Raw genomic sequence first — 26,356 nt, forward strand, 5'->3', positions numbered from 1 at the left:
GCACTTAATCCAATTTATCCACAAGTCAGAGATCAGATGCATAATTATAATTTTTTAAATTACAGCAGGTGATGGCAAAAACAAATGCTTGAGGCATTCAAAGATGTCTGGGAAAGATTACTACCCCAAAGGCTTTTAATTCTGGGTTGTCAGCCTGTTAAATTGGCTCCATCACAAAAGACAAGGTTTGGCCTCAACGCAACAGAATGAGACTCTGGGCTGTACATTTTCATCATTGTAAAGCATACAACCTCTCCTTTCATTCAGGTACAGTACTCCAGCAGTATTAACTCCTGGCAAAAGAGACTGACAAGTTTGATCAAGAGAAGAAGGTGGAGAGGAAGTTTGCTACTGAACTTGTAAAGAGCGGGGTGAAGCCTAGTCTTCAGACCTGCCCTTCTTCTCCAACACAAACACGACCTCTAAAGCCCACTGATTCTACAGGACCTTTCTCAATTGAAAAAGGGTGAGTGCAGGGTTAGAGTTAGGTGCAACCCTCCGAGGTTCAACAGGCATCACCTATGGACTCTGGGAAGTTGCCCACTCTGTTCTGTTCTCATTCTGTTGGCAGGCAAAGGCCTTTCTATTCAGACTGGTTTTTGCCCACTAAATGGCTGCAGCAGAAGGGCTTTTTTTAATGGAGGTGTCCCATTTGTCCCTTTTTATTTAATGTATATCCCCCTTTCTCCCAGCAGCTCACAACAAATTAAAACAAACTGCAGCTAAAACACCATTAATAAAACGTTTACAAATTATGTGAATGTATATTGGAGTTAGAGCTCATTTTTGTATTTGTTATAATGTATACAGTATAATACATAACAAAACAGATCGTTTCTTTTATAGCACAAGAAAAAAGAACTCTTTAAAATTCCAAGAACTCAAGGAAGACTGAGGAAAATCTATTAAGATAAGAGAACAAAAACATGATTTCATTTGTAATTCTATATGGAATGATTTTATTATATAAAACTAATAAAGACTATTTAAAGAAAAGTTTACAAAAAAAAGAAAAAGAAAACTACATTAAAAACACAAAGTTAAAACAGTTCAAAACACATTTAAAACATAATTTTTATAAAAGAAAAAATAATAATACCAAAAAGCAAAAGCCCTTTCCTGTTATTTTCTTAAAAGATTTTAAAGTGTTTTAATTATGTGCTTGGGTTTAAAACAGTTTATTTAACTGTTGGTTAATTGTTTTCATACTGTTCCTCTCCCCCAGCCTTTAAAATATATATATTTTATATATTTGTTATAACTAACCCACCTTGCATCCTGCACTTGGAGAATGGAGAACCTAAAATGAAAGAATGACTAACATGGGCTGCATCTGCACTGGAGAAATAATCTGAATTGACACTGCTTTAATTGCCATGACTCCGTGCTATTGAATTCTGGGAATTTGATAGCATGGAGCCATGGCAGTTAAAGTGGTATCAAACCAGATTATTTCTCCAGTGTGGATGCAGCTATTGTCTGAAAGCACTAAGGCCTTCTGGGCCAGCCAACAGACAGCCATGCATTGGGAGAAAGGTAGTGACTTTTGTGGACTTGGATTTGTAGAATCTTAGAAGGGACCACTCCTGAAAGATGATCATCGTACACCTCCACCATCCTCCATGGAAGTCCATTCCACTGTTGAACAGTTCTTACAGTCAAGGAGTTCTTCCTGAGGTTTGGATAGAACTTATTTTCTTTTACCATGGTTTGAATCCATTGGTTTATGTTCTAGTCTCTGGAGAAGCAGAAAACAAGCTTGGTTCATCTTCTACATGACATGTCTTCAGGTAATTAAATATTAACTATCATATCACCTCTCAGTCTTCTCTTCTCCAAGCTATCCTATAGTTCCCTGAATGGAATACTCTGAACTTCTGTGTCACTAAATTATACAGTATCAGAAGAATACAAATTGAAATGAAGACTTATGGGTAATTTCTTTCAGGAAAAATGGAAGGAAAAGTGGTCGGTTTTGTTTTGTTGTTATTCTTATTAGGTCACTGATCACTCCTTCATATGCATGCACTAATTAGTATGTATCTATAAACACACAGAATCCACCACATGCCACTCTCATTTGGAAATTTTATTAGCACTTAAAGACACAAAATGAATAAGTAAAAGGACTGCACAGCATGTGATGAGTAGCAAGACCCAACCTGTTCTTCTTTCACTGAAAAAGCAGTTGTCTGTATAAAGAAATCAAGCCACCATCCTGCCAAAAGAAACTAAATCCAGTGGAATTTAAAGTTATGGACATGGCTGGGTTATGTTGCCAAATTTTAAAAAGGAAGCTAATTGGTGTTACTGCACATGGCCAACACGGAGAGAAACAAAATGGGGGGGAAATGTTCAAATTCATTTTTAAAAATCTGTCAACATATTTTCCAGTCTTCTGTTTCATATCATGATTCAACAAGTGTTTAAAATGTGGCTAGATTCAACTGTTGAGGAAATGCCTTTAAGGTGTTAATAGGGAATTAAATGAGAAACGGATGTGGTTCCCCCCTTTCTGTATTTTCAGATAAGCATTTTAGGCTACTCTGAACACTTTTAACAGAATCATTAGAAGAAATGCTGGCAAATACAGACATGAACACATGAATACAGGAAAACAGGTTGTTGTTTTTTAAAGGCAGATTAGTAATAATTTGCCCATCATAACAAAGCAGTCTGTTCTCTGTGAATGAGCTTCTATCCATCTTTCCAGTCATGAACAGCCCTTTGCAGATCATAAAGGAAGTAGCTGTTTTAGATAGAACCCACAATAAAATTTAAATCAACTGAGGCCAAATTTGCACTAGAACAACCAGCAAGGGATTCATGAACAGAAATGATTACAATTCATGAATTCTTGTTATATTATGCAAGTGCATGGGGCTTCAGCAAACAATATAATCCATGCTTTGTATCTGTAGACTTTGTAATCCAAAGGTTATTTTTCCTGGTACAGTTAAATTATGATGTTCAAAGTTTGTGAGAAGTGAATGAATGAATCATAGACCAAGCCAAATCCAGTTTATCACCCTGGCCAAAAACTCATCCTTTGCACACATGCCAGACCTCAGCCAGGACTGGCCAAGATGATTAGAATCATCATATTCCACTTGAAACTCTGGAGAAAGAGGGAGTTTCACAGGTATAATCAGAACTTAAAAATACAGTAATGTGTAGTAAATAAAAAGATGATTGGTAATTCATTATGAGGAGAAGGGTTACAAGGAGCATCAATATTATTTTTTATAATGATGCATTTTTTTTATTGTAATGAGTACAACTCAGTTAATGAAACAGATGTGTTCCAGGGATCTATTTAACACAAACTTTGGTACCAGAAGCAGAAATAACATGGAAAGAACAGAAATAGGTTTCTCCACCCCACACACACAGGCACACAGGCACACACAAGGCAGGGAGAGGGGGGAAAAGAAAAAGAGCAGTTCAACATGTTTCAGCAAACTTTTACTCAAAACTAATGTAAAATGATCAGGTCAGGTAGGTCCTCCATAAATAAATAAAAACAGTTTGAATCTTCTAGAGACCATATGAAACTGTTGTCCAGGGATGATTCCCCCCCCCCCAGCCTCCATGTTTCTTATTATTTCCATTTTAGTGGTGAAACTTATAGATCTATGGTTTTTCAACATGTTGAAGTGAAGTGAGGAAGGCTCTTCCCTTTTCTTCCTGACTTGCTCTTCAAACATGCTCAGGAAATGATACTGGAGGCAGCTGCTTCTTATAGGTAAGCATACTATAGAAGGATCGCCTAGAACAGAAACCCACTCTTTCACAGCTCATGTTTTGTTCTGAATTGTTTACTATAGACACGATGCAGAAACTCAACACTGAAAAGCCTGTCTTTCTTCAGCCTTCCTTCACTATTCTCCAAATGTCAATGCTGAAAATAATCCTTCCAACTAGACAGAGAACCAGGGGAAAAAGGGGGAGCTGGGGTCCCATAAAAATACTTATTTGTAAAAAGATTCTTTGTCAGAAGCTTTGTTACCTAAGGCCCAAAACACATGAGTCAAAAGTATTGGCTTTGGGCCAATCTAGGGGTGTGACGTACAGATAACACACACCCCTGGATCGGGCCAAAGCTGTGCCAGGGCCACCAGCAAAAGGAGTGCCCAAAAAAAAAAAAAAAAAAAAATAGCACTGGTGGCCCATTTGAGACAGCAGCAGCATCTGGCCTTGGGACTGCAGCATCTGGTTGCTGTGGTCCCATCCCAATCAGTGGTGGTTGTGCCAGTTCTTTCTTCTGAAATATAACCTACAGGTATTCATTGGTGGCCTCCCATCCAAGTACTAACCATAGCTAACCCTGCTTAGCTTCCAAGGTCATATAGGATCTGGTGCTTTGGGTATTTAGGCCTTAGTAGGGCTATAAATAATAGGTGGTCTTGGAGAACTCTCAAGTATTGGGGTATCATATCTCAAAGCCAACATGATGGCAATTAATGACAGCAAACACAATCTCAATGCATCACTCTTTAAACAACAAGGAACAAGTAATATTAACAAGGCAGTTACATACACAATGAATTACTTCAACAATCCAAATTCTCTTTATCATAGTGATGTGGAAATTGTGTTCCATTTAAGTTTCCTTTTTAAAGCACCTCAAATAAATTCTGTTTCTGAATGAAAGGTGGAGATGGCTTTGCAAACAAACTAACTCATGGATACCCTCTGGCTTGCATGGAAATACTGCCTGGGATGGGAGAAGATGCAGCTTCCTTTGGTCAGCCATCGCTGGGTCAAAGGAGTGTAAGCAACCGTGGTATCCAGATAAAGAGATGAGGGCAGCTAATCAGGAAAAAGATTCCCCATTGCTTTAAACTGGGAGAAACAATCAGGACATTTTGCTCTGCCATTATACCATGAAAAAAATAACCAATAAAGATAAAGGTTTCCCCTTGGCATTAATGTTTAGTCGTAACTGACTGTTGCAGGGTGCCCGAAGATGACTCTGGTGGCCATGTGGCCAGCATGACTGCACCAAACGCTGTTACCTTCCCACTGAAGTGGTACCTATTTATCTACTTGCATTTTGCATGCTTTGAACTGCTAGGTTGGCAGAAGCTGGGACTAATGATGGGAGCTCACCCCATCATATGGCACTTGGACCTTGAACTTTCATCCTTCTGACCTCACAAATGTCAGAAATGGTGTCTTAACAACTAAGCCACAGTGTCCCCATAGCATCTGCTAATCTATGAATACAACTGAATGTGCAGCGGTTTATTATACTCCTATTTTTATACAATATGTTCTCTTCCCACTTCTGCTATTCCCTGTAGGGTTGAAATCCAACCTCCAGAGGTTTAAATCTGACTCACAGAATCCCTTATGTCATCCCACAAACCACTCCATTTTTAACAGTCTATGGTGCAAAAGGAATCCCAGTTATTATCTTTGACAGTGATCAGATACTTGAGGGACAGAACAATTTTATAATGCATGACATATGAACAAAGTATGACATGAAAACATATGCTCTGGTAAGTTCACAAAGAATGTCGTGTACTCTATAGACAATTTTAGTCTATTCACATTTCTTTCAACTTTAGGATATATGTCACTGGCTGCCAATCAGCTTCTGGGTGCAATACAAGGTGTTGGTTATCACCTTTAAAGCCCTGCATGGCTTGGGCCCGAGTTACCTGAGGGAATGCCTCTCCCTACACAATCCGCCCCGCACTCTCAGAACAACCGGGAAGTATTTACTGGAACACCATAATGCTAGGTTAATGACAACTTCCCACAGCAGCAATTCTAAAATTATGGAATAGCCTACCGGAAGAGATCAGATCTCTTCTGGCGGGCTTACCCATCAGACTCTGTATAAAAACATATGACAATATTCCACTCTCAACTATGATCACTGTTTTACTGATTATATTAGTATTTGTATTATTTGTATTATCTTGTATTATTTAATGTTGTAATCCCGCCTCGATCTTCAGAGAGGCGGGAAATATAAAAATAAACTGTTATTATTATTTTGTTAAAAGGCTATCTGGGAGATAAAAAGCCTGAACTCTCAGCTACAAGCACAGCCCAATCTAAACCTTCAGGGTTGGATGCAGGGGTTAGAAATACCATGTATTTGGACTATAACTCTCAGAACCTCCCAGACAGAATGCTTCCTGGCCATGCTGGGAGGTGTAGTACAAAAAAGTGACCTTTTGACACTCTCTTTAGAAATCCTCTGTGTCATGACAGTACACTTTTGGAATTCTGAAAGCTGAAAGTTAAGGGACTAAACCTGAGAAAAGCTAAATAAACAGATAATTCATTTTTAAAATTTCGACCCATTTTGAGATTGTTTGTGCATCAAAGGGCAGTTCTGGCTGCTGACCAGAGCCAGGACCTGTTAGCTCACTGCCCTGAGTCAGAGAGAGGGGAAGCAGGGGTAACAAAAAGAAAATGTGCAGATTTAAAATGTTTGGCACCAGCTTCGAATGAAAGACAAATGACTTCCGATGGCTGATTTTGTATTGCCTGTAATTATATCACATGGCAAAGTACTGGAAAGAACATAATGGAAAAACAAGCTTATGTCTAACTTTTATGCTAAAAATGCAGAGATTAACTGAAATGCCAAATAGGTAAAGTAATGCCTTTTGTTCAAAGAGCTTAGGTTAGCTTTCAAGCAGGTGCAAACATTATTTCAGGGAGTTCTTTCCATATTGATTCATCTGCAGAGGAACTCCTGGCACATTTGCCAAAAACACTGACATATCAAATAACATTCTGAGGCATGTTCTGGCATCTTAGGACATGTTTGGCAGCCTGGGGCATGTTCAAATTTATCTCAAGAATCTAGTTTTTGAGGGGCAGGACAGAAATATTTTCTATAAATAAAAATTAACAGGGTACACACTTATTCGAACAGAGTAATGGCTAGAACTGTGAGCTCCTACTTATACCATGTATATACTAGCATGGACGTTAGATCACATCTAACACTTCACTGAAGCTAGATATATGGGGATGGGTGAATATCAGTAATGGTTGGAAACTTTGTCCACCATCGCTGACCTTTATAGTGGCAAACACCAGATTCGTTTGTCTGAAAACCATGCCCTATGAGGAGCAACTTCGGGATCTGGGGGTGTTTAGCCTGAAGAAAAGAAGGTTAAGAGGTAATATGATAGCCCTGTGTAAATATTTAAAAGGATGTCATGTTGAGGATGGAGCAAGCTTGTTTTCTGCTGCTCCACAGTCTAGGACATGGAGCAATGGATGCAACCTACAGGAAAAGAGATTCCACCTCAACTTTATGAAGAACATCCTGACAGTAAGAGCTGTTTCACAGTGGAACACACTCCCTCAGAGCATGATGGAGTCTTTCTTATGAGATTTTTATCTCAGGGGTTGCTTTGAATGTGTCTTCCTACATGGCTGGGGGTTGCACTGGATAGCTCTTGAGGCCTCTTCCAATTCTATGATTCTAAGATTCCAAAGAGCTTTCAAAACAGAAAACCTTTCCATTTCTAATTTGACAGGCAATATACTAAGCATTTCACAGAGCCATACTGTGCCAAGCCCAAGAACAGGTGATTTGAGGTTTGGCCCTCTGCACTGCACTAATGATCCCTGGCATCTAAAGACAAGCTGTTTGTCATCTGGTGATGGGCAGCTGTCGGCCTTGCAACACCCTGGTTTCAGCATTATTTAGAGGCTGTGAAGTTTAGTCATTTCTCTCCAGTTGCCCATGAATATTGCTGTCTCCTGCAGAAAATAAACAAGCACCATTTGCCTATGACACACAACAGATGACATACAAAGCTTCTGGCATATTCAGTCTTTGAATAACCTATCCATGGCTATCCAATCCAGTAAGTAGCTGTTTTAGATCTGGGCTGGATCTAACCAAATCTCTCCAAAAGATCCATACATTATCAAGACATACATAAGCCATTGGAGCAAAATAGGACTTGAATGGGAAATAATAGATACTGCAGTTGTTTCATGGCCTAGAAAACCTCAATCTTCCACAAGGCCTTTGATAACTTGGTGGGATATCCTTCCCTGAGGCATTCCAGGCATGTTACTGGCCCTATGGGAAAAGCTATGAAGGGTGCGTTCCCACTTGGCAGATAAAACGGATTATATTGGCGCAATTCCATCGTTTCCATTACCAAAAGGGGCAAATTACCTTGATTCATTTAGACCCTGTTTTCGTTCCCATTTATTTTAAATTGCTTTATTTTAAAGCGGATTAACTTGCTACCGTTCCCATTTGTGTCCACAAGCTGTCAATCAAGTGCGTAGGCTTCAGACGTCACAAGTCTAGGTTTTTATTTTTTATTTTTAGGGCAGCCAATGAAAACTGGCTGCATCCAACGCTCTTCTGTTGTGTCTCCCCAGACTAGAAGGAGGCTTGGCAAATCAGATCAAGGAGGAGAAGGCAGCAGGCTTCATTATTGGGGAGAGAATCTTTGGGGAAGAGAGAAGATATGGCTCGATCCCCCCCCCTCAGATCCCTGGACGTCCAGGCTCTCCATTCCCCAAAATCGCTTTGCCTTCCCCATTGCTCCCTGGGCTGTCTGGGGGGTGATCAAGCAGGGATGTCCTGCAAAGCCCATCCCATAGTTCCTCTGAAAGGAGCCTCCTTTCCCAAAAATCCCTTTGCCTTCCCCATTGCTCCCTGGGCTGTCTGGGGGGCGATCAAGCAGGGAAGTCCTGCAAAGCCCATCTGCTGCTCAGGCGCTCAGGTAGGCAGAGGTGAAAAAAGAATAGTTTAAAATGGTGTTCAATGGGTCTCCTCACACATCGGTCTATGAATGAATAGCAGAGGGGAGGTTGCAGTCCACTGGGGGAAAGTCTATGCGAATTGAAGAAAATGGCGCTGGCAATGCAGAAAGAGAACAAAAGGGTGACATCCCCAGGCCAGCCCCTTGAGCGCTGCTCCTCCCATCTCCAGGTTCCCAAATCAGACACCCTTTCGTTCTCATTCAGATACCGCGAATCACACCCCGCTTTGAAAAATAACCCACGTTATAACCTACTATTTTTTTAAACCGGTTTATAGGCATCTAATTCAAATTATACGATATAATTTGATTTTGAATCAAATCGCAGTGGAAACTATTCTAGGGCATTGAGGAACTAATTCAGGCATCAGTGGGAACGACACCTCTTAATTCACTTCATGATCTGCTTTATAGGCAAGTGGGAACGCGACCAAAGTAGGCTTTATTTGCTGCCCCGAAGAACTAAACAAAAGAAGCTCTCATAATCAGAACAGCTATACCAAGGTCTCTCCTGTTTCTCACAGTTTGGCAGAAGAGTGGTGGAGCGAAAGCCCACTCAGTTCTCAACTAAAAGCTCAGGAAGCAAACTGCAGTACTTTATCTCTCTGGATGTTAAAGATGCTAGGTTGAAGAGTTCTGCTTGGCCTAACTAGTGTGTTCACTATTCTATATGCAAGGCTGTGCCATACATTTGTGAATGGTTTATATACTTTGTTGATGTTGTTGTGTGCCTTCAAGTCATTTTAGTCTAAGGTGAACCTATCATGGGGTTTTCTTGGCAAGATTTCAGAAGAGATTGGCCATTGCCTTCCCTGAGGCTAAGCCCAAGGTCACCCAGTGAGTTTCATAGCTGAGCTGGGAATCAAACCCAAGTCTCCAGGGTTGTAGTCCAGCACTCAAACCACAACGTCATGCTGGCTCTCAGTTTATATACTTAACAACATGTTTAACTTGTGATAGTTTCTCAAATTCACTACTACATAGGCTTGCCATATCCCGCCTGGGGGCGGGACTTTCCCAGTTTGGGGCGGGGCCACACAGTCCCGCCCCAGTTTAGCCCCTCCCCTGGGACCTCCCCCCAGCAAGGCCCTGGAGGCAGCCCCACCCCTCCCCATGGCTGCGTCCCACTCTCCCCGCCTCCCTGCCTAGCTTAGCCTAGAGAGCAGGTCTTCAAAACATCTGCCACTCAGAGCTATTGCCAGCCCACTTGGTATACATGTCTTGCAAAAGGCCTGACCTTCCAGGTTACAGTGAGCAAAGAAAAAAAAAGGCCATCAATCGTTCCTGTTTCACTGGGAGCCTAAATGCCTCATCTTTTAAATGTCTACCAGGTCAGTATTCTTGTAATTCTTGATCACAGGATCGTTTTTGAGGCCCTAAACGCCTTTCCTTGTAATATGCAAATTTCTCCTGAAGCTGACCAATGGGAAAGAAGCAGTCAGCCCTCCTCCCCTTGGGTTGGTTTTCAATGGCTTGGAAGGAAGAGATTTTGCCTTGCTTGTAAATAGGAAGGGCTTTGGGATAGCAAAAGGCTGCAGAAATAGTTTGACCCCCCCTTAAACATCCATGGCTCAGTGCTATGGGATTCTGGGAATTGTAGTTTCTTGACAAAAGGAAGCTGAATGGTCCACAGAGGAGGCGGGGGCAGAGCCTCTTGCCAGCAGTCTTCAGTGGAAGAGAGGAGGCTGATGGTCCTGGCCACTTCCCTTGGCTCCCTCCCTCCTCCTCCTCCTCCTCCAGCCGAGGTGAGCTTCTCATTCACTCTCCCTGGCTTTTCTCTCCCCCCCCCCCCCCCCCCTTACTTTGAGACCCCTTTAACTGCCAAAGCTCAATGCTCTGGAATTCTGGGGTCTGTGTGAGGCATTTGGCCTTCTCTGTCAGAGAGTTCTGGTGCCACAATAAACTACAATTCCCAGGATTCCATAGCACTGAGCCCTGGCAGTCCAAGCAGTGTGTTTTGGACACACAGATCCTCCAAATGAATCCAGTCCCTAGCTTTTATATCTCTCACACACACTGCAGGAATAATAACCCACTTTAACTCAGTGCTAGGGAATCCTGGGAATGCTAGTGTTTGGGAGACATTGAGACTTCTCTGTCAGTGATGGCTCTGAGGCCACAATAGACTACAATTCCCAGGATTCCCCAGCACTGAGCAGTCTCAAACTGGACCATTTCCTCAGTGTAGATGCAACCGGTGAGGCATTCTGGGCACTGCAGTTCAACTACGTTTGGAGGGTTATGGGACTCCCTGTCTGAGATAGATAGCTCTGGGGCCACAATGTACTACAATTCCCAGCATTCCCCAGCACTAACCCAGGACAGTTAAGTCACTCTCAAACTGGATTATTTCCTCAGTGTGGATGCAGCTTTGGTGAGGAACTCTGGGCATTTCAGTCCAGCATTGTTTTATTTCTGCAGTGCATTTTGGACCAGAGACAAGGTGACCAGGCATCCTCCTCCTTTTCCAGGACATGTCCTCTTCTGTCACATTTCAAAATGTCCTCCATTTGGATCATGGCTAAGAAGCATGGATTTATAATTACATGGGTGTTTTTTAGCTTTTATTTTTGGCCATGTCCTACATATTTTTGCTTGGGTGCCCTACATTTTGGGGTGAGGGCATTGGTCACCTTGGTCAGAGAGCTTTCCAGGGGTTAACTGCCATTCTGCTGTGGTGCTGGAACAAACCACCATTCCCAGAATTCCATAGCATTCAGCCGAGGCAGTTAAAGTGGTCTCAAACCAGATGATTTCTCCAGTGTAGATGCAGCCCAAGCCTTTTGCCTCTCTTATGCTTGAGATTTCAAAGCCCAGCCTTGGCACCACAACAAACTACAAATCCCAGGATTCCATAGGATGGAGTGATGAGATTGAAAGCAGTGTGGCAGCAGCCTAAGTGTGCTTAATGCAGTTCTTAAGATGGTGCACCTCTTGCCTACAGAGTCTCACAAGACTTTTTTTGTTTAACAACTTGTACCCATTAACTCCATTTCATGTCTCCTTTATTTAGTGGGGAGGAATACAGACAAAACAAGTCAAAATGAAGGAAAACCAAAGTCCCTTGACCAAAGGGTTTGGTTGTGGAATAAGCCTCTGAAATATGCAAGAGGCAATGTTAAAATAAAGCCATGTTCAATGCTCAAATGTGCTGTTTGGAATGGGGAGAGGGGGGTGGCCAGAAAGGGAAGTACATTTCCGTGATCTGTCTACGAATAATGTCAAAATGTCCTCCATTTTGATCATGCCTAAGAAACATGCATTTAGATTTACATTTCAAAAAAAGCCTCAATTTTTTGCGTGTCCTCCATTTTTATAAAATGTGTCTTACATTTGAAAATGTTGTCCTGCATTTGTCCTACATTTGTCCCGGTTTGGAGGTCCTCACTTATGGCAACCCTACTACTACAGCATGTGACAATTCCAGAGGGAGCAGTTGCAAGTAAAAGCAAGAAGAGTTTTGCATATCTAACCCTACCTTTTTTGCTTTCACTATTGTTCATGAAGAACTAGCAATCATCTAATGATTCTTTAATGCATGGAATTCAAGGCTGGAGGGAAAACAGATTTAAAAACAAATGAATAAACCCTGTTACTTTTTGTTTGCTTGATGTCATTTAAACTTTTAAAAAAAACCAATGGTGTTGTTGGGTTTGAGGTGGTTTTCTTTTGGTCCCCCCCCCCCATTAACGTATAGGACTACAGTACACAAATATAGGACTAAATCAGAAAATGAAGCAGCAAAATGCAGTTCAGATATAAACTGTTGAAGTTAGAAAGTTTAAATTGAGACAATTATTGTCATTCCAGTAAGAAGGTTGGAAAATAGTATCAATCATCAGAGCTTTTTAAAAATATGAATAATCAAAATTTTAAAACTACAGTTCTGTTGTTGTTGTTTTTTAAAGAAATCATTTGGTTTAAACCAAGATTTAAACCAGCCAATCCTAGCTTGGGTATTTTACTGGCCTGGTGAGACTAATAAGGTTCCTAAAGACAAACAATATAACTAGTTATTTGAGGAGAGTTCAACAGACCTTTTTCTGAAACAACAAAGGAGCTTTGGTTTTTCAGCATGCCATCTGAGGAAGCTTTTTATAAAATATTAAGGGCAAATGCTAACAAAATAGACCTGTCAATCAAACATGGAAAGGATAGGAGCAGATAGCTTTACATGCATCAATTTGCCAGCTGCTCTTTGGTTTAGTCTCAAGTGCCTGACTATGCATCTCACTTGCCTTGTGAGCTCAAACGAAAGGACCGACATGCTCTCCTTGACAACAACTGGATGGGAAAAGCACAAACTGAGAATGATGGAGAGATAGCCATCCCTTGTCTGTCTCAGCAAAGTTATCCTGTCCAAAATACACTGAAAGTAAGGGACAGAGTAACAGAAATTTATCCTTGTTCTTACATTCCTTTTGCCTCTTTCCAAGGCTGCCACCGCACTGTAAAAATAATTCAGCTTGACCCCACTTTAACTGCCATGGCTCAATGGTATGGAATTCTGGGAACAGTACTTTAGTCTGTTGGGGGCACCAGAGGTCTCTGACAGAGAAGGCCAAATGTCCCAACAAAACTATAATTCCCAGAATTCCATAGCACTGAGTGGGGACCGTTATAGTGGGGGCAAACTGGAATATTTCTGCAGTGCAGATCCAGCCTCAATCACAGGCAAACACTGCATGCTATTCAGTGGATAGAGTTTAACACTGAAATAATTATAGTATGTTAAAGCTTGATAAAACTGTTCTCATACCTTTTTTTCTGATATCAGCAAATCATATCCATACATTTCCTCTGCAAGAGACAGTATTAGTTTCCAGGTAACATGGAGAGCTGAAGACAAATGTTTAAACTGTACAGCCTCCAAACTAGTGGTTTTCAATTTTTAACCCTCCAAATGTTTTAGGCTTAATCTCCCTGAATGTCTGACCATTGGCCATGCTAGCTTCTGAGAGCTGAAATCAAAAACACACAGAGGACCAAAGTTGAAAACCAATGGCTTACAGTACCCAAAAGAACCATTACATTAAACAGTACTGAAAACCAGGATGCTACAAAGTCTCCAATAAACCCTTAACTCAGAAATACTCAGCTATTATGACTAAGGAGCTGACCCACCATAATTTGGCAGAACATTTAGGCTAGTGGCTTTGGTGATGAATCCATTCCAGGTTAATTATATATTTGTGATGCAGACCAGGATCCAGCTTCAGGGAGGGGGGGGACTGCCCTCAGTGGGTCCCCAGTATCAACATCCCTCCAAAACTGCTGGAACTTGAGTTCCTTGGCAGTGCTCCCACTTACAACACTACCATTAAGTATGTCGATAAGCATGCATGAGAGAAAAGGATGGGAAAGCTACCATTTTTGTGCTCTACACGTTATCCTCAGTACTAAAGGCAGTGTGTGCGCACTCTTTTATGTTGACTGTTCACTTACGGTGACCCCAGTATGCTTGTCTACACCACTTTCCAGGGGACATAAGCAGAAGGGTGGTGTAGAATATGTGCCCTGCTTATGGCCTTCTTACAGCATTTGGATGGACGTTCTCAAAAGAATGCTGGACTAGATAGACCTTTATTCTGATCCATTATGTCCCTTTCTTATATAATTAACTTCTCCATGTGCAAATACAGTTGGTCTCCCACTTTTGCAGATTTGATTATTTGCAGTTTTGATTAATATGTTCTCTCTAGGAATCTCTAGGTCCTCCAGCACAACTCTGCCAGAAGTTGACTGTAATGTTATGCTGGAGAACCTAGAACTTCCTAGAGAGAACACTTCTATAGGCATTTTTGATCCTCCAGCATGATTCTGTGATCAGGCCCTTGAGGTCTCTTCCAACTCTATGATTGGAGACATGGGGTGAGTTGTTATCAGTACGCTGATGACACCCACATTTATTTCTCTATGTCTTGGACTGTTTCAGTGACCAAGGAGGGCATCTCCCCCCTGAATGACTGCCTGAAGTCAGTAATGGATTGGATGAGGGAAAATAGACTTAAGCTGAATCCAAATAAAACTGAGGTATTCGTGATAGGTAACCTCAATCCGGGTATGGAGATAAGTGTGCCAGTTCTAGATGGGGTTACACTTCCCCTGAAAGACTGCGTCTGCAGCTTGGACATGCTCCTGGATTCGTCACTTCAACTGTCTTCTCAGATTGATGCGACAGCCAGGAGTGCCTGTTATCAGCTTTGGCTGATATGCCAAGTGCGCCCCTACCTGGAGCAGTGGGACCTAGAAATGGTCGTACATGCTCTAGTAACCTCTCGCCTTGATTTCTGCAATGCGCTCTACATGGGGCAACCTTTGTGCCACATCTGGAGGCTCCAGTTGATACAAAAGCCAGACTGGTCGCCGGAAAATCCAAGTTCGACCATATTACACCTATTTTAAAATCACTACATTGGCTGCCTATTAGCTTCTGGGCACAGTACAAGGTGTTGGTTATTACCTATAAAGCCCTACATGGCCTGGGTTCCAGTCTACTTGAAGGAATGCCTCCTCCCATACAATCCTTCCAATCCTCTGGGAAAACCCTCTTACAATCTAGAAAGACCAGACTGGTGGTGACCTCCCGGAGGTCCTTCTCTGTCACCGCTCCAAAAACTTGGAATGACCTGCCAGAAGAGATTTGCCAATTATCCTCACTTGAGGCTTTTAAAAAGCTGACAAAAACCTTTCTCTTCCGGCAGGCCTTCCCCGATTGATAATGTCCAGAACCTATTGAATCCCCCTCTTTTTATTATTTTTATTATTTGTGATTTGTTTTTTAACTTTGATGTATTGTTAGGTACTTTTTCAACATCTTTTACTGTTTAATTTTATAGTTGGGAGAGAGGGTTGGGTCCGGGTCTTGTGGGGCTTGTTGTTTATTGTTGTATATTGTATTCACTTTGCTGTCACCCACCTCGATCCTCAAAGCGGAAGAGGCAGGATATAATTAAATATTTGTTGTTGTTATTATTATTATTATTATTATTATTACTACTACTACTACCATCATCATCATCATCTATGAACTTCTGGCAGATGTTGACCACAGAGTTACACTGCAGGACCTAGAGATAGAGAGGTGTTCTTTCAGGTAAAAAGAATAGTATTTTTATTTGTAGTTTTTCCACATTCACGGGGGTCCTTCACCCCTAACCGCAGCAAACGTGGAGGGAGCACTGTACCTATAATTTTCCAGTCATTTTGATCCAGTGTCACCTTAGTTCTTGCATCACTGCTTCCTTTTCAAGTTTGATAATAAACATTTCAAGATGATAGACACAAGCTTTGAGGAAAAGGATTTCTCACTGAATTCCTTGGTATTCAAAGGCATAAAAGCAAGAAGGACAAAACTATCATTAGTAACTTGAGAACCTTGTTTACTGGACTAAACTATTGGGGAGGGAAAGGAGAAGGGAGAGGTTTGGGGGGTTTATAGCATGGGTATAAATTTTTCAGAGGAGTCTGAAGGAAGTGCTGATAAAGCACAAGGCAACACACATGTGCTTCAAATGCACAGGATAGATTGTTATCAAGTAGAATGGACCAATGAGACCAGAAAAGGTGAACAATTAGGCCAGAGCAGTGACTTCCCAGTAAATAATTGTTGCCAACAAGTGAAAGCATAATGAAGGAAGAGTCAGAGGTAGCCAACAGAAGGAGATGGCTTTTTGTTGGTTAAAAAGAATAATATTTATGCAGCACTAAGAATGTGGTGCTTACCAATTCCTATGGCTTTATATGAGTTATAGCTTGCTTATTATTCAAATCGGTCAACTTAAATGCTGCATTCTTTCGTGTGTTTTTGTGGTTTTGCCTAGTCTGAAAATCTGAAAAATATCCATAATTAGGGAAAGTTTTTAATGTTAACTCATGGGAGTTATCAGGCACTGTCTATTCACCTGTTTACTTTCTGTGAGACCAATGTAGCTTTATTTGGAAGCTAAGTTTATAAAATGTACTATTTTTCCTTATTAATAAATATCCTCATCAAGTACAAGGATTCAAGTGTCTGTGTAAATCACCACAACAAACAAAAAACAAGGCATAAAACCACTACTATAATCAGCCAAGTAAAAATTAAAACAAACCATACATACACAAGTAAGTGTCCATACACAAATTTAAAACCCAAAAGTTATTAAAGAGAGCCAGATTACTGTACAACTATCAGCTATGGGTAACCCACAGCAAGAGCTCGAAATCATGATCAGGGTTATTACTAGACTCATATATTGCATCACCTGCCACAATCTACACACCTGCAAACGGTTATGTTCTTTTACAGGAAATGTGATTCTGAAAAATCAGAAGAGTCAGCTAAAAATAACTCTATTAACTAATGGTAAGTATAGAGAGACCAGAGTTTGAATCCCTGCTCAGCCATGGAAATCGATTAAGTGACCCTGGACAAGTCACATACGCTCAGCCTTAAAGGAAGGCAATGGTAAACTGCTACTGACAAGAAAACTCTATAATAAAGTCACTGTAAGACAGGGTTAACCAATTCATATAACAACATTTAAATTTGCTGTTAGATTAGGGGAAAAAGTTCAATCGAAGTAATCTAAAGTCATGACAGCTACTACCATGCCCTGTCACAAATCCCTAGAGATGCCTTCCCCAAATTTGGATATCCAGATGTTACCTTTTAATGCCCAGCCAGCACAGCCAGTGAACTGGGATTACAAAAGTTGTAGTACATCACCATCTGAAGAGCCAAAGCTGGCTCACTAGTCCCATTCCTTGCCTACTAGGCAAGGGCATCCCAAAAGATGAGTGGATCTTGTAAAGGAGGGAAGGACAACTTCTAGCTCTTCAGATGTTAGAGGACTGCCATCATCGCTCACCCTCGCATGTGCTGACTAGGATTGTTTAAAAATGTGGTCCAACAATATCTAGAAGTTTCACAAGTTGCCTGTTCCTGTTTTAAAACTATGACTACTCCAGGGGAAAAAAAATCTGTCAGACTACCATTTTTACACAAGTAGCTCGCTAACTATTGGGCTGAGGCAAGGGGCTCATAGCTCACTGGCAAACACATGTTCAGCAGGCAGAAATCCCCAGCTTCAGTATTCTGATAGTGGGGGAAACCCTGGCTGAAACCATAGCTACTACTGCCAGTCAATGTCAACAAAATGAACAAGATGGGCCTGTACTCTGACTCAGTATAAGGATTCCTATACTGACCAAGAATCTAAACTTAACAGGCTTATGTTTATCTCACAACCCACTTACTGAGCTTCTTTTAAACGTAAGTACAACCTTAAATCCCAAGCAACCCAACAACTTAAAGGAAAGTTTAGTACAACCATATGGTATGAACAAAAAGGATACTATCACTCCCTTTTTATAGGTAAGAAAGCATCATTTGCTCAGTGCTAGAGATAGGTTTTAAAGCTAGTTTCAAAGTCAAGCCAACTCTTAAGGAAATAAATAACAGTGATAATCGTATTTATTTATTTTTATTTTATTTATTTCATTTCTATACCACTTTTCTCCCAGAAAGAGACCCATGGCAGCTCACTGCCCCACTGGCAGTCTGCTTTTGGACACACAGCTTTGCTGCATCTGGAAATTAGCTGCCATCATTGGAAAGCATAAAAGCCCATTCCTCACTCAACAAAATGGTATCTGGGTGTATGGTTTACATTCCTCAATTCTACAAAAGGGGACACTGACAAAGAATTTTGTATAAGAACAATGTATTTTTGTATTTTAAAGATCCAATCAGTTTATGAAAAGGGGGTTGCTTATTTACTGCACTGATGTTCAAAACAGGAAGTAACGCAGGTTGCCAAGAGAACCCAGAGTAACTGAACAAGTTGCAAGCTATGCTATCAGATCTGGCAAGCACCAGCACAAGAAAGTATTGAGCCAAAGATGTAAAGGACAGTTTAATGCCAGGCATGAAGAACAGATGAGTCTGCATTGGAAACACACTTTCATTCTTCTCTTTTGAAAGCTCCATGAGGCAGGGGGGGAAACAATTTGTGTGGAGTTGCAGGGGTTAGAAAAAAGCTTTCTGAGATTTAAAGGCAGTGCAGTTAAGTGCTTTGCAGAATCAAAATGGCTAGCCAGGAAAGGGGAAAGTCATAGCAGTAGCCATGACCACCTTTGCAGCAAGGCTAGGCCGGGTATACACAAACGCTACTGTTCTGGTTTCATGTTAAACAGACACAACCCTTCTGGAGAAAGGCTTTAGTTTCATTGATCCTGAGGCATAGCTGGGCATGTTGCCAGGGCTGCTTATAAGGAAAGAAGCACCTATAAAAAGAAAAAGAAAACCAGCTCTGTTGAGATACCTCCCCCCAATAGTCACAACATTTAAGTTCGCATCTCATTAGCTTAATTTTTTTATCTCTGGAAATCTGTGAACATTTTATATTGGTTTTGTATGAGAGTAACAGAAGAATAAAGACAGCTTTATGAATTCATTGGTTTTTCAAAGCTTGCACATGAATATGTTCCATTTAGAGGATCTCTTTGAAATGGTTCTGTTTCAAACCAAGCACAAAGCTTACATGAAACAGGTTGTTTTAACATGTCACAAATTCTGCAACAGGAAGGGATGTGGTTAATGTCATGCTTAACTGCACTTTTTTATTAAAAAAAAGATGGCTTACAACTGGAATAAAATGCTATTGTTTCCTTCCTCTCTCTATTACCATTTTAGGGTAACTTCTAATCAAGGGGGCTCTATACTTGGGAAGACTTTAAAACAATGCAACAGAACTAGATTTGTCAGATGCAGGCTAATGTTTACATATAATATAATCTGCGCCATATACAATACATTAAAGATCTACAGTTTTCATGACATATTGTAGTGCAAACTCAAATTTCAAACAACAACAAGGTTATTCTTTTTTTTTAAGCCAGCTCATCCTATTTTCAACACCTAAGCACATTTTGGAGTTTATGGGTCTATGATGCTCCATTATATCAACCACTGTAATATCGTTTACAGTTGTTTTCCCCAGCTTGGCTCCTCTGTACTCTAAAGGAACCACCCTGAAACACATTCTTTTTCATTTGGCTCAAATACATTTTCACATATGTTTTAAAGCAGCATAAGAGAAAGCAACATATCTGTAAGAATTAAAGGGCAGATTTGAACAATGATTACATTTTCAAAGAAGGAAATGACAAATGTCATCCATGCTGGAAACTAGGGTGGCCAATCAATGGTATTGATTTCCAATACAAATTCTTTCATTCCATCAAGTCTAGCAGCATAACAAAACACCAAATCCTTCCCCACTCATCCCTTTAACTGTAACTCACATTTGCAACATTATCTTGTTCAAGAAGACACCATCGACTAGATCCATATACATGGCGAGTTTGTCCTCATTTTCATTCCCTAATGGTCCAAATGTTTTCACCTGCCAGAGAGAAAAGATTTATTTTAGAAAATGAACTGAAACCATAAACAACCCTTTTCATCTTCACCCCAGAAACCTGCAGTTTTACTAATAAACTAGACGAAATAACAATTGATTTTAAGAAATACCCATCACAATGTCTGCTATAAATCTATCCTGGAGCTAAATCAAGATTTCTTGCATGAGTTAAGTTATTTCAATTTTCCATGCTAAAGTGGTCTCAAACTGGATTATTTCTGCAGTGGACCATAGACTTACTTTTGAATGCTGTTCCATGTAAGTCATAAAAATGCAGGTGAACCAGTACCAGCCATAAGCATATTCCAAAGTCTATACTGTGGCAGTATCTTTTATGAGGTCAATTAAAAAAAAGATCTGTGCAAGCATCCAGAGCACACATGTTACTTCATTAGGGAAAGATAGTATAGCTCTTATTGCTTTTATTTAATAAAATGATTTTTTCCAAGATGTTTATGGTATTGAGGTGTGCATAGGGTTGCCAGGCAAAGGGTTAGAAAACCATCTCTAATCAGGCTGACAGGTATACCTGCTTATAAAGGATGTCCCCTATTTGCAGGCTGTATAGTTTTTCCTTTTATACAGAATGAACAAGATGCCAAAAAAGGCCCTTTTGTATATATGTGTGTGTGGTCCCGTCATAAAGAAAGAAATGTGTGCATTGTGTAATTTATGTGTGTGCACAACACGTTAACTCTACAGAGAAACATGCAACTAAGTTGGCTGAGCAAAATACAAAGATATAACCATGTTAGTCTGTAAAATTGGTACGTAGAGAGATCTTGTAGCACCTTCGAGACTAACTGAAAGAAAGAAGTTGGCAGAATGCATCTGAGGAAGTAGACTTAAGCCTACGAAAGCTCATGCTGCCAATTTCTTTCTTTCAATTAGTCTCAAAGGTGCTACGATCTCTCTACATACTGAATGCAATACCTTTATTTGGTATTTAGGTAGAACACAAACTTGCTAATAAATACTTCCTGATTTTCAACCTTGCACATCGTAAATGTCTATTACTATTTTGAAAATCTGGCAATGCTTTGATAGTGTGCAGCCAGTCCTCTCTGAAGACAACATGCAAATGACCCAAGACTAACATCATCACATTTCCACTGCATGGTTTTTTTTAAGCATCTTTGAGGAAGAAATGTGTCTGTTTTGAACCCTTGCACAGAGAATTTTGTGCCTTTTGGATTGGACTAATAAAGTTATTAGCATCATGTGGACTTTGGAATTTTCTCTGTGTAAGAAACAATATGACAGGGAGGAACGTTTTAACCATGGCCTCTCCCACATTTCCTGTTTCTAGGGGGTTTATGTAGGGGGAATTGGCAAAAAAGCAAGATACAATGGGCCCTTGGTATCCACTGGGATTTGGTTCCAGGGCCCCCCAAGTATGCTCAAGTCCCATTATATACAACAGGTTAGCAAAATGGTGCTCTTTATATAAAATGACAAAATCAAAGGCGCGTTACACACCGCCATTTACTACGCGCTATGCGCGTCCTAGGGTTAAAAAGGGGCGTGCTAGGGTTAGGAAGGGTTTCACCTTCCTAACCGGCCCCGTTCCTAGGACGTGTGGAGCACGTACTAAATGGAGGCCCCCCGTCCACACGGGGGCCGCCATATTTACGTCTCGGACGCACAGCATCTGGACGTGGCCACTTCCGGGGGCCAAAAAGGAGTGCCATTTCGTCGCTCCTTTTTAGCTGCACCAGGAAGCCTCGCGGTCTGGCCACTGGGGCTTCTTGGCATAGCTAATGACGGCAGCGGCAGACCACCCGCTTTAGGGCAGTCTGTAACGCACCACAGTTTCCTTTTTAGAATTTATATTTTAAAAAATATTTTCAAGGTGTGGCTGCTTGGATCCATAAAGAATCCGTGGAAATGGAGAACAGACTGTAGTTCTTTCAACTAGCTCCTTTTACTGCATGTAGAAACCTTATCTAGGTCAATCTATCAGGTAATTGGATACAGGACTGAAAGGTGTACTACATTCTTTCATGTAATTTCATTTCAACCCTCTACAGTTATACAGGCCCAGTCCAGGATTATGTAGAGTCCAATCTAGGCTAAGCACTTTCCAGCCCCACAGATTTCATCTGGGAAAGTCAAACACATGGATAATATCAGGCTGGGAGTGTAACCCAGCAGATGATATTTTCCCTGATTAAATCATAGAAGAAAACTGGCATCCTTCCTAAGCAATTATCCATTAATTCACCTCCTAGCTCCCCCCGTCCCATTGTGGGCAATGTTGTTGTCACAAAATTTATTTTGTTTTAAAACAACACTGGATCCACATAGCAAGCTCAGAAACTTTTCTGGCAGTCCACCATGGACAACAGTCAGGGATGGGTGGGAGTTGTAGCCAAAAAGCCGATCTAAGGTTATAGGTAGACTAAACCGACTGGCAACAAAACTGCTTCATAGTTTTTTGTGGGTTTTTCAGGCTAAGTGTTCTAGAAGATTTTATTCCGGACGTTTTGCCAGCATCTGTGGCTGGCATCTTCTAAAGTCAGAAAAGGTAAGTAGCAAACATAATACAGCCTTATTACTGTTTTGTCAAAAACCTCAAATCCCACAATAAAAATTTGTACTGGGAATTGTATCACGGCACACTGCCACAAATTTCCTACACAATTATCATAGGACAATCACCACATATGTGACAATAGCATGCACACACATACGCATGTCTCCTTTACCATGTGGGTGCAGAGTGACTAGATGTCCTCCTTTTCCAGGACATTTCCTACATTTCAACCTTCTGTCCAGGAGGAATTTCGAAATGTCCTCCATTTTGAGCAACTCTGAGAAGCATGAATTTATATTTACAGTGTTCCTTTCATGTTTAGTGTGGTTAGGGGTACAGGATCCCCATGAAAGTGGAAAACCTGCAAATAAAAAACTCCACTACTTTTAACCTGGGGGACCACCTCTCTGGGAATCTCTAGGTCCTCCACCACAACTCTGTGGTCAATATCGGCCAAAAGCTGACTACAGAATCATGCTACAAATGCCTAGAAAAGAGTTTTCTGTAGTGATCGCTATATCTTCCAGAGCAACTCGATTTCCAGTAGAATCTCTCTTGGAGGAACTAGCCTAGGGAGAATGCATTAAGCAAATCTGCAAATAATCAAAACTGCAAAAGTCAAACCTGCAAATGTGGAGAGCCGATAGTATATTAATGTATTGTTAGCTTTTATTTGAACATGTCCTCCATTCATTTTTAATGCCCCACATTTTGTAGTGCCTTGTCCTCCTTTGCAGTGAGGAGCGCAGGACACCCTGTGTCAGTACAAAGCACACAAGGAGAGAGGGAAGGGAAGCCACAGCCCAGGCTTTGTAAGGATAGGTCTGTCTGAGCACTAAGCAACATGTGTGTGCAGTGTAACCCTGGTAACCCAGCACACAACATGGAGGACTGCCTTTCTCCCCCTTCTGCAGCCTTATACACACAGCAAGTGTCACATGCAAAGACACTGTGTGTGCACAGTGGCCTCTGTGCACACACAACTCTCCCAGTTTGAAAGATAACATTTCCTTTGCTCTTCTTTATGCCACTTCTGACACCTTGAGCTGGGCTCCAGATGCCCCATCCCTTCAAAAGAGAAGGCAGCCTTTCTTCCAGGACATGAATGACTCTCAGAACGGATGTCTCCTTTCCACAGTACACAATGGATATGTGTGCACAACGCAGCTCCAGGGTATTCTTCGATTTAAAAACACATGGTGCTTTGCCAACCCTGTACCAGCATGGTTTGAGCATTGGACTAGGACACTGGGGAGCAGGGTTTGAATCCCAGCTCAGCTACACAACCCCTCTACCACATTGGGTGACTGTGGGCAAGTCACACTCTCTCAGCCTCAGAGGATGGCCATGGCAACGCCCTTCTGAAGAAACTTGCCAAGCAAACCCTATGATAGAGTCTCCTTAGGGTCGCCCTAAGAAAGGACTTGAAGGCGCACAACAACACTTGCTTGGCACAAGAAAACATATCCCGCATTGGCCATGTAGCAAAGTACAACAACATCCAAAATCCACCAAAGAGGTTTATGGGGCCAACCAAATAGAAACAAAGACTTCAAACATGATTCTATGATTCTATGTAACATGTATTGCAACATGAATTTTTTTGCATTTGCTTGGCTCCATACCTCTGTTTTGTGGATTTTGCTTGTCACAAGTTACTGCTTCAGAAAAGCGCTACTTGTCACAAGTGACTTTCGCTCAAAATTACACAGGTACACACCCTGTGAGCGTGTGTTTGTGTGTGTGAACAACACCCCTCACACATTTTGAAACTCCATGAACTTATTCAGAGGCTGAAAAGTACGAAAAAGGTGACCCCTTGGGCCCAAAGACCCGGCTAGTTGGCATCTCTTTCCTCAGGAGAACCAACTAAGTTTCCCTCAAAACATATCCAGGGATAGCTGTGTTGGCCAAAGTACAAGAACATCCCAAATCCACCAAACAGGGAGACCTTTATGGGGCCAACCCAAATGCACAATAGCCAAGTTTTCCTCAGGGCCTCCCTCAGGGGAAAGGCCAGTGTGTGGTGTTGTGGTTTCAGCGTTGGACTAGGACTCTGGAAGATCAGGGTTCGAATCCTGGCCCAGCCATGGAAATCCCCTGGGTGACCCTGAGCAAGTCACACTCTCTCAGCCTCAGGGGACAGGGATGGCAAAAAAGAAAAAGAGAATTTTTAACACACTTGCCATGAAAACCACACAAAATGAGCCAAGAAAAGCCCTTGAAACTTAAAAGAGGACCCTATGAAAGTTATCAAGAGAACTCTATGAAACTGGCTAAGAAAACCCCATGAAACCTACAAAGATAACTCAATGAAACTTAACCCCACCCCCCAAAAAATGAAAGTTACCCAAAAAAACTCATGAAAGTTGAAAAGAAAACCCCATGAAATTTATCAAGAAAACCCTATGAAAGTTACCAAAAATCCCCATGAAATGTGCCAAGAAAACCCTATGAAAGTTACAAAAAAAAGCAAAACCATGAAAGTTACCAAGAAAACCCATGAAACTTGCCACCCCAAATAACCCATGATGTGTACCAAGGAAACCCTATGAAAATTACCAAGAACATGCCAAGGAACAGACCCGAGGAAACGTGCCAAGAAACCCCCCTGGAAACTGCTAAGAAACCCCTATGAAACTTAGCAGGAAGACCCTCTAGAAATTGCCCAGCAAACCAAAACCCTAGAAACTTGCCAGGAAAAACAAACAAACCCAAGCCATAAGGCGCACACAACAACAACAACAACCAAGTCCAGCAAGGAAAGAGCGAGGAGGGAGGGAAAGAAGCCCACCTTCCCTACTTTCTATCCCCCCCCCCCCAAAAAAAAAGCAAACTGATGGGAAGCAAACTCACCCAGGTCACCAAAGGGCTCTGGAGAAAGAGCTCCATGAGTTCAGAAATGGTCACATCCATGGTGCTGCTGCTGAAGAGGAAAAGGGGGAAGCCTGCTCCTCTGCGTTTTGGGGGGGCTTTGGCCAGGCCAAACTGGGGAAGGGGCTCTCAGCCTGGAGACAAAGGCAGGGAGCCCATGGGAGCCCAGGACGAGGCTGCTTGGCCAAGGGAACAATGCGACGACGAGGTGCCTCTCTTGTTCTCTCCTCCCCTAAAGGCGGGAGCAAGGAGGGACCCACACACACACAAACACACACACAGAAGCTCCAGCCCTCTTCTTGCTTTACATGTTTATCTGGGGATCCCTCTTCACAAAAGCCTCCTTTTGCTTCACAGGAACAACTAGGGAGCCCCCTCAGTTTCCCAAAGTTTCACTCAGGGCAATAGCAAGTGCATTTCTATCCCACACTGCACTGCTGGCTGTCCAGAGCAGAACAGGTGATAAGCCACCCTGGGCATAAAATGCTATAAATCAGTGGCTCACAACCTTTGCTCCTCTGGATTTTTTTTCTGGAGACTTCAGTCCCCAGAATTCCTGAGCATCACTGACTAGGACTTCTGGGAACTGAAGTCCAAAAAAATCTGGAGGCCCAAAGGTTGAGAACCACTGTGCTGTATGAAAGCACTGAAAGCCTGAGGGCAGAAGGCACAGGGAAGACACTGAAAGCCACAAAGACCTGGGCAGCTGCCACAGGAAAGAAGAAACCTTGAGAGGAAAGCAAAGCTTGGCTAGCAGTCGTGAAAAACAA

General features: G+C 41.6%; 1 protein-coding gene across 1 annotated transcript in view; it reads right to left on the reverse strand.

Annotated features, from left to right (window-relative positions):
• Positions 1 to 25,810, reverse strand: part of CCDC88C (coiled-coil domain containing 88C) — a 142,064-nt gene extending 116,254 nt beyond the window's left edge. Inside the window, 2 exon segments of the mRNA XM_042460573.1 lie at positions 20,058 to 20,158; positions 25,569 to 25,810. Of these exon segments, the coding sequence (XP_042316507.1) occupies positions 20,058 to 20,158; positions 25,569 to 25,628 (161 nt within the window). The 5' untranslated portion in view covers positions 25,629 to 25,810.
• Positions 25,811 to 26,356: the final 546 nt, after the last annotated feature.

This window comes from Sceloporus undulatus, chromosome 1 (genome assembly GCF_019175285.1).
Source record: "Sceloporus undulatus isolate JIND9_A2432 ecotype Alabama chromosome 1, SceUnd_v1.1, whole genome shotgun sequence".
Classification (NCBI taxonomy): Eukaryota; Metazoa; Chordata; class Lepidosauria; order Squamata; family Phrynosomatidae; genus Sceloporus; species Sceloporus undulatus.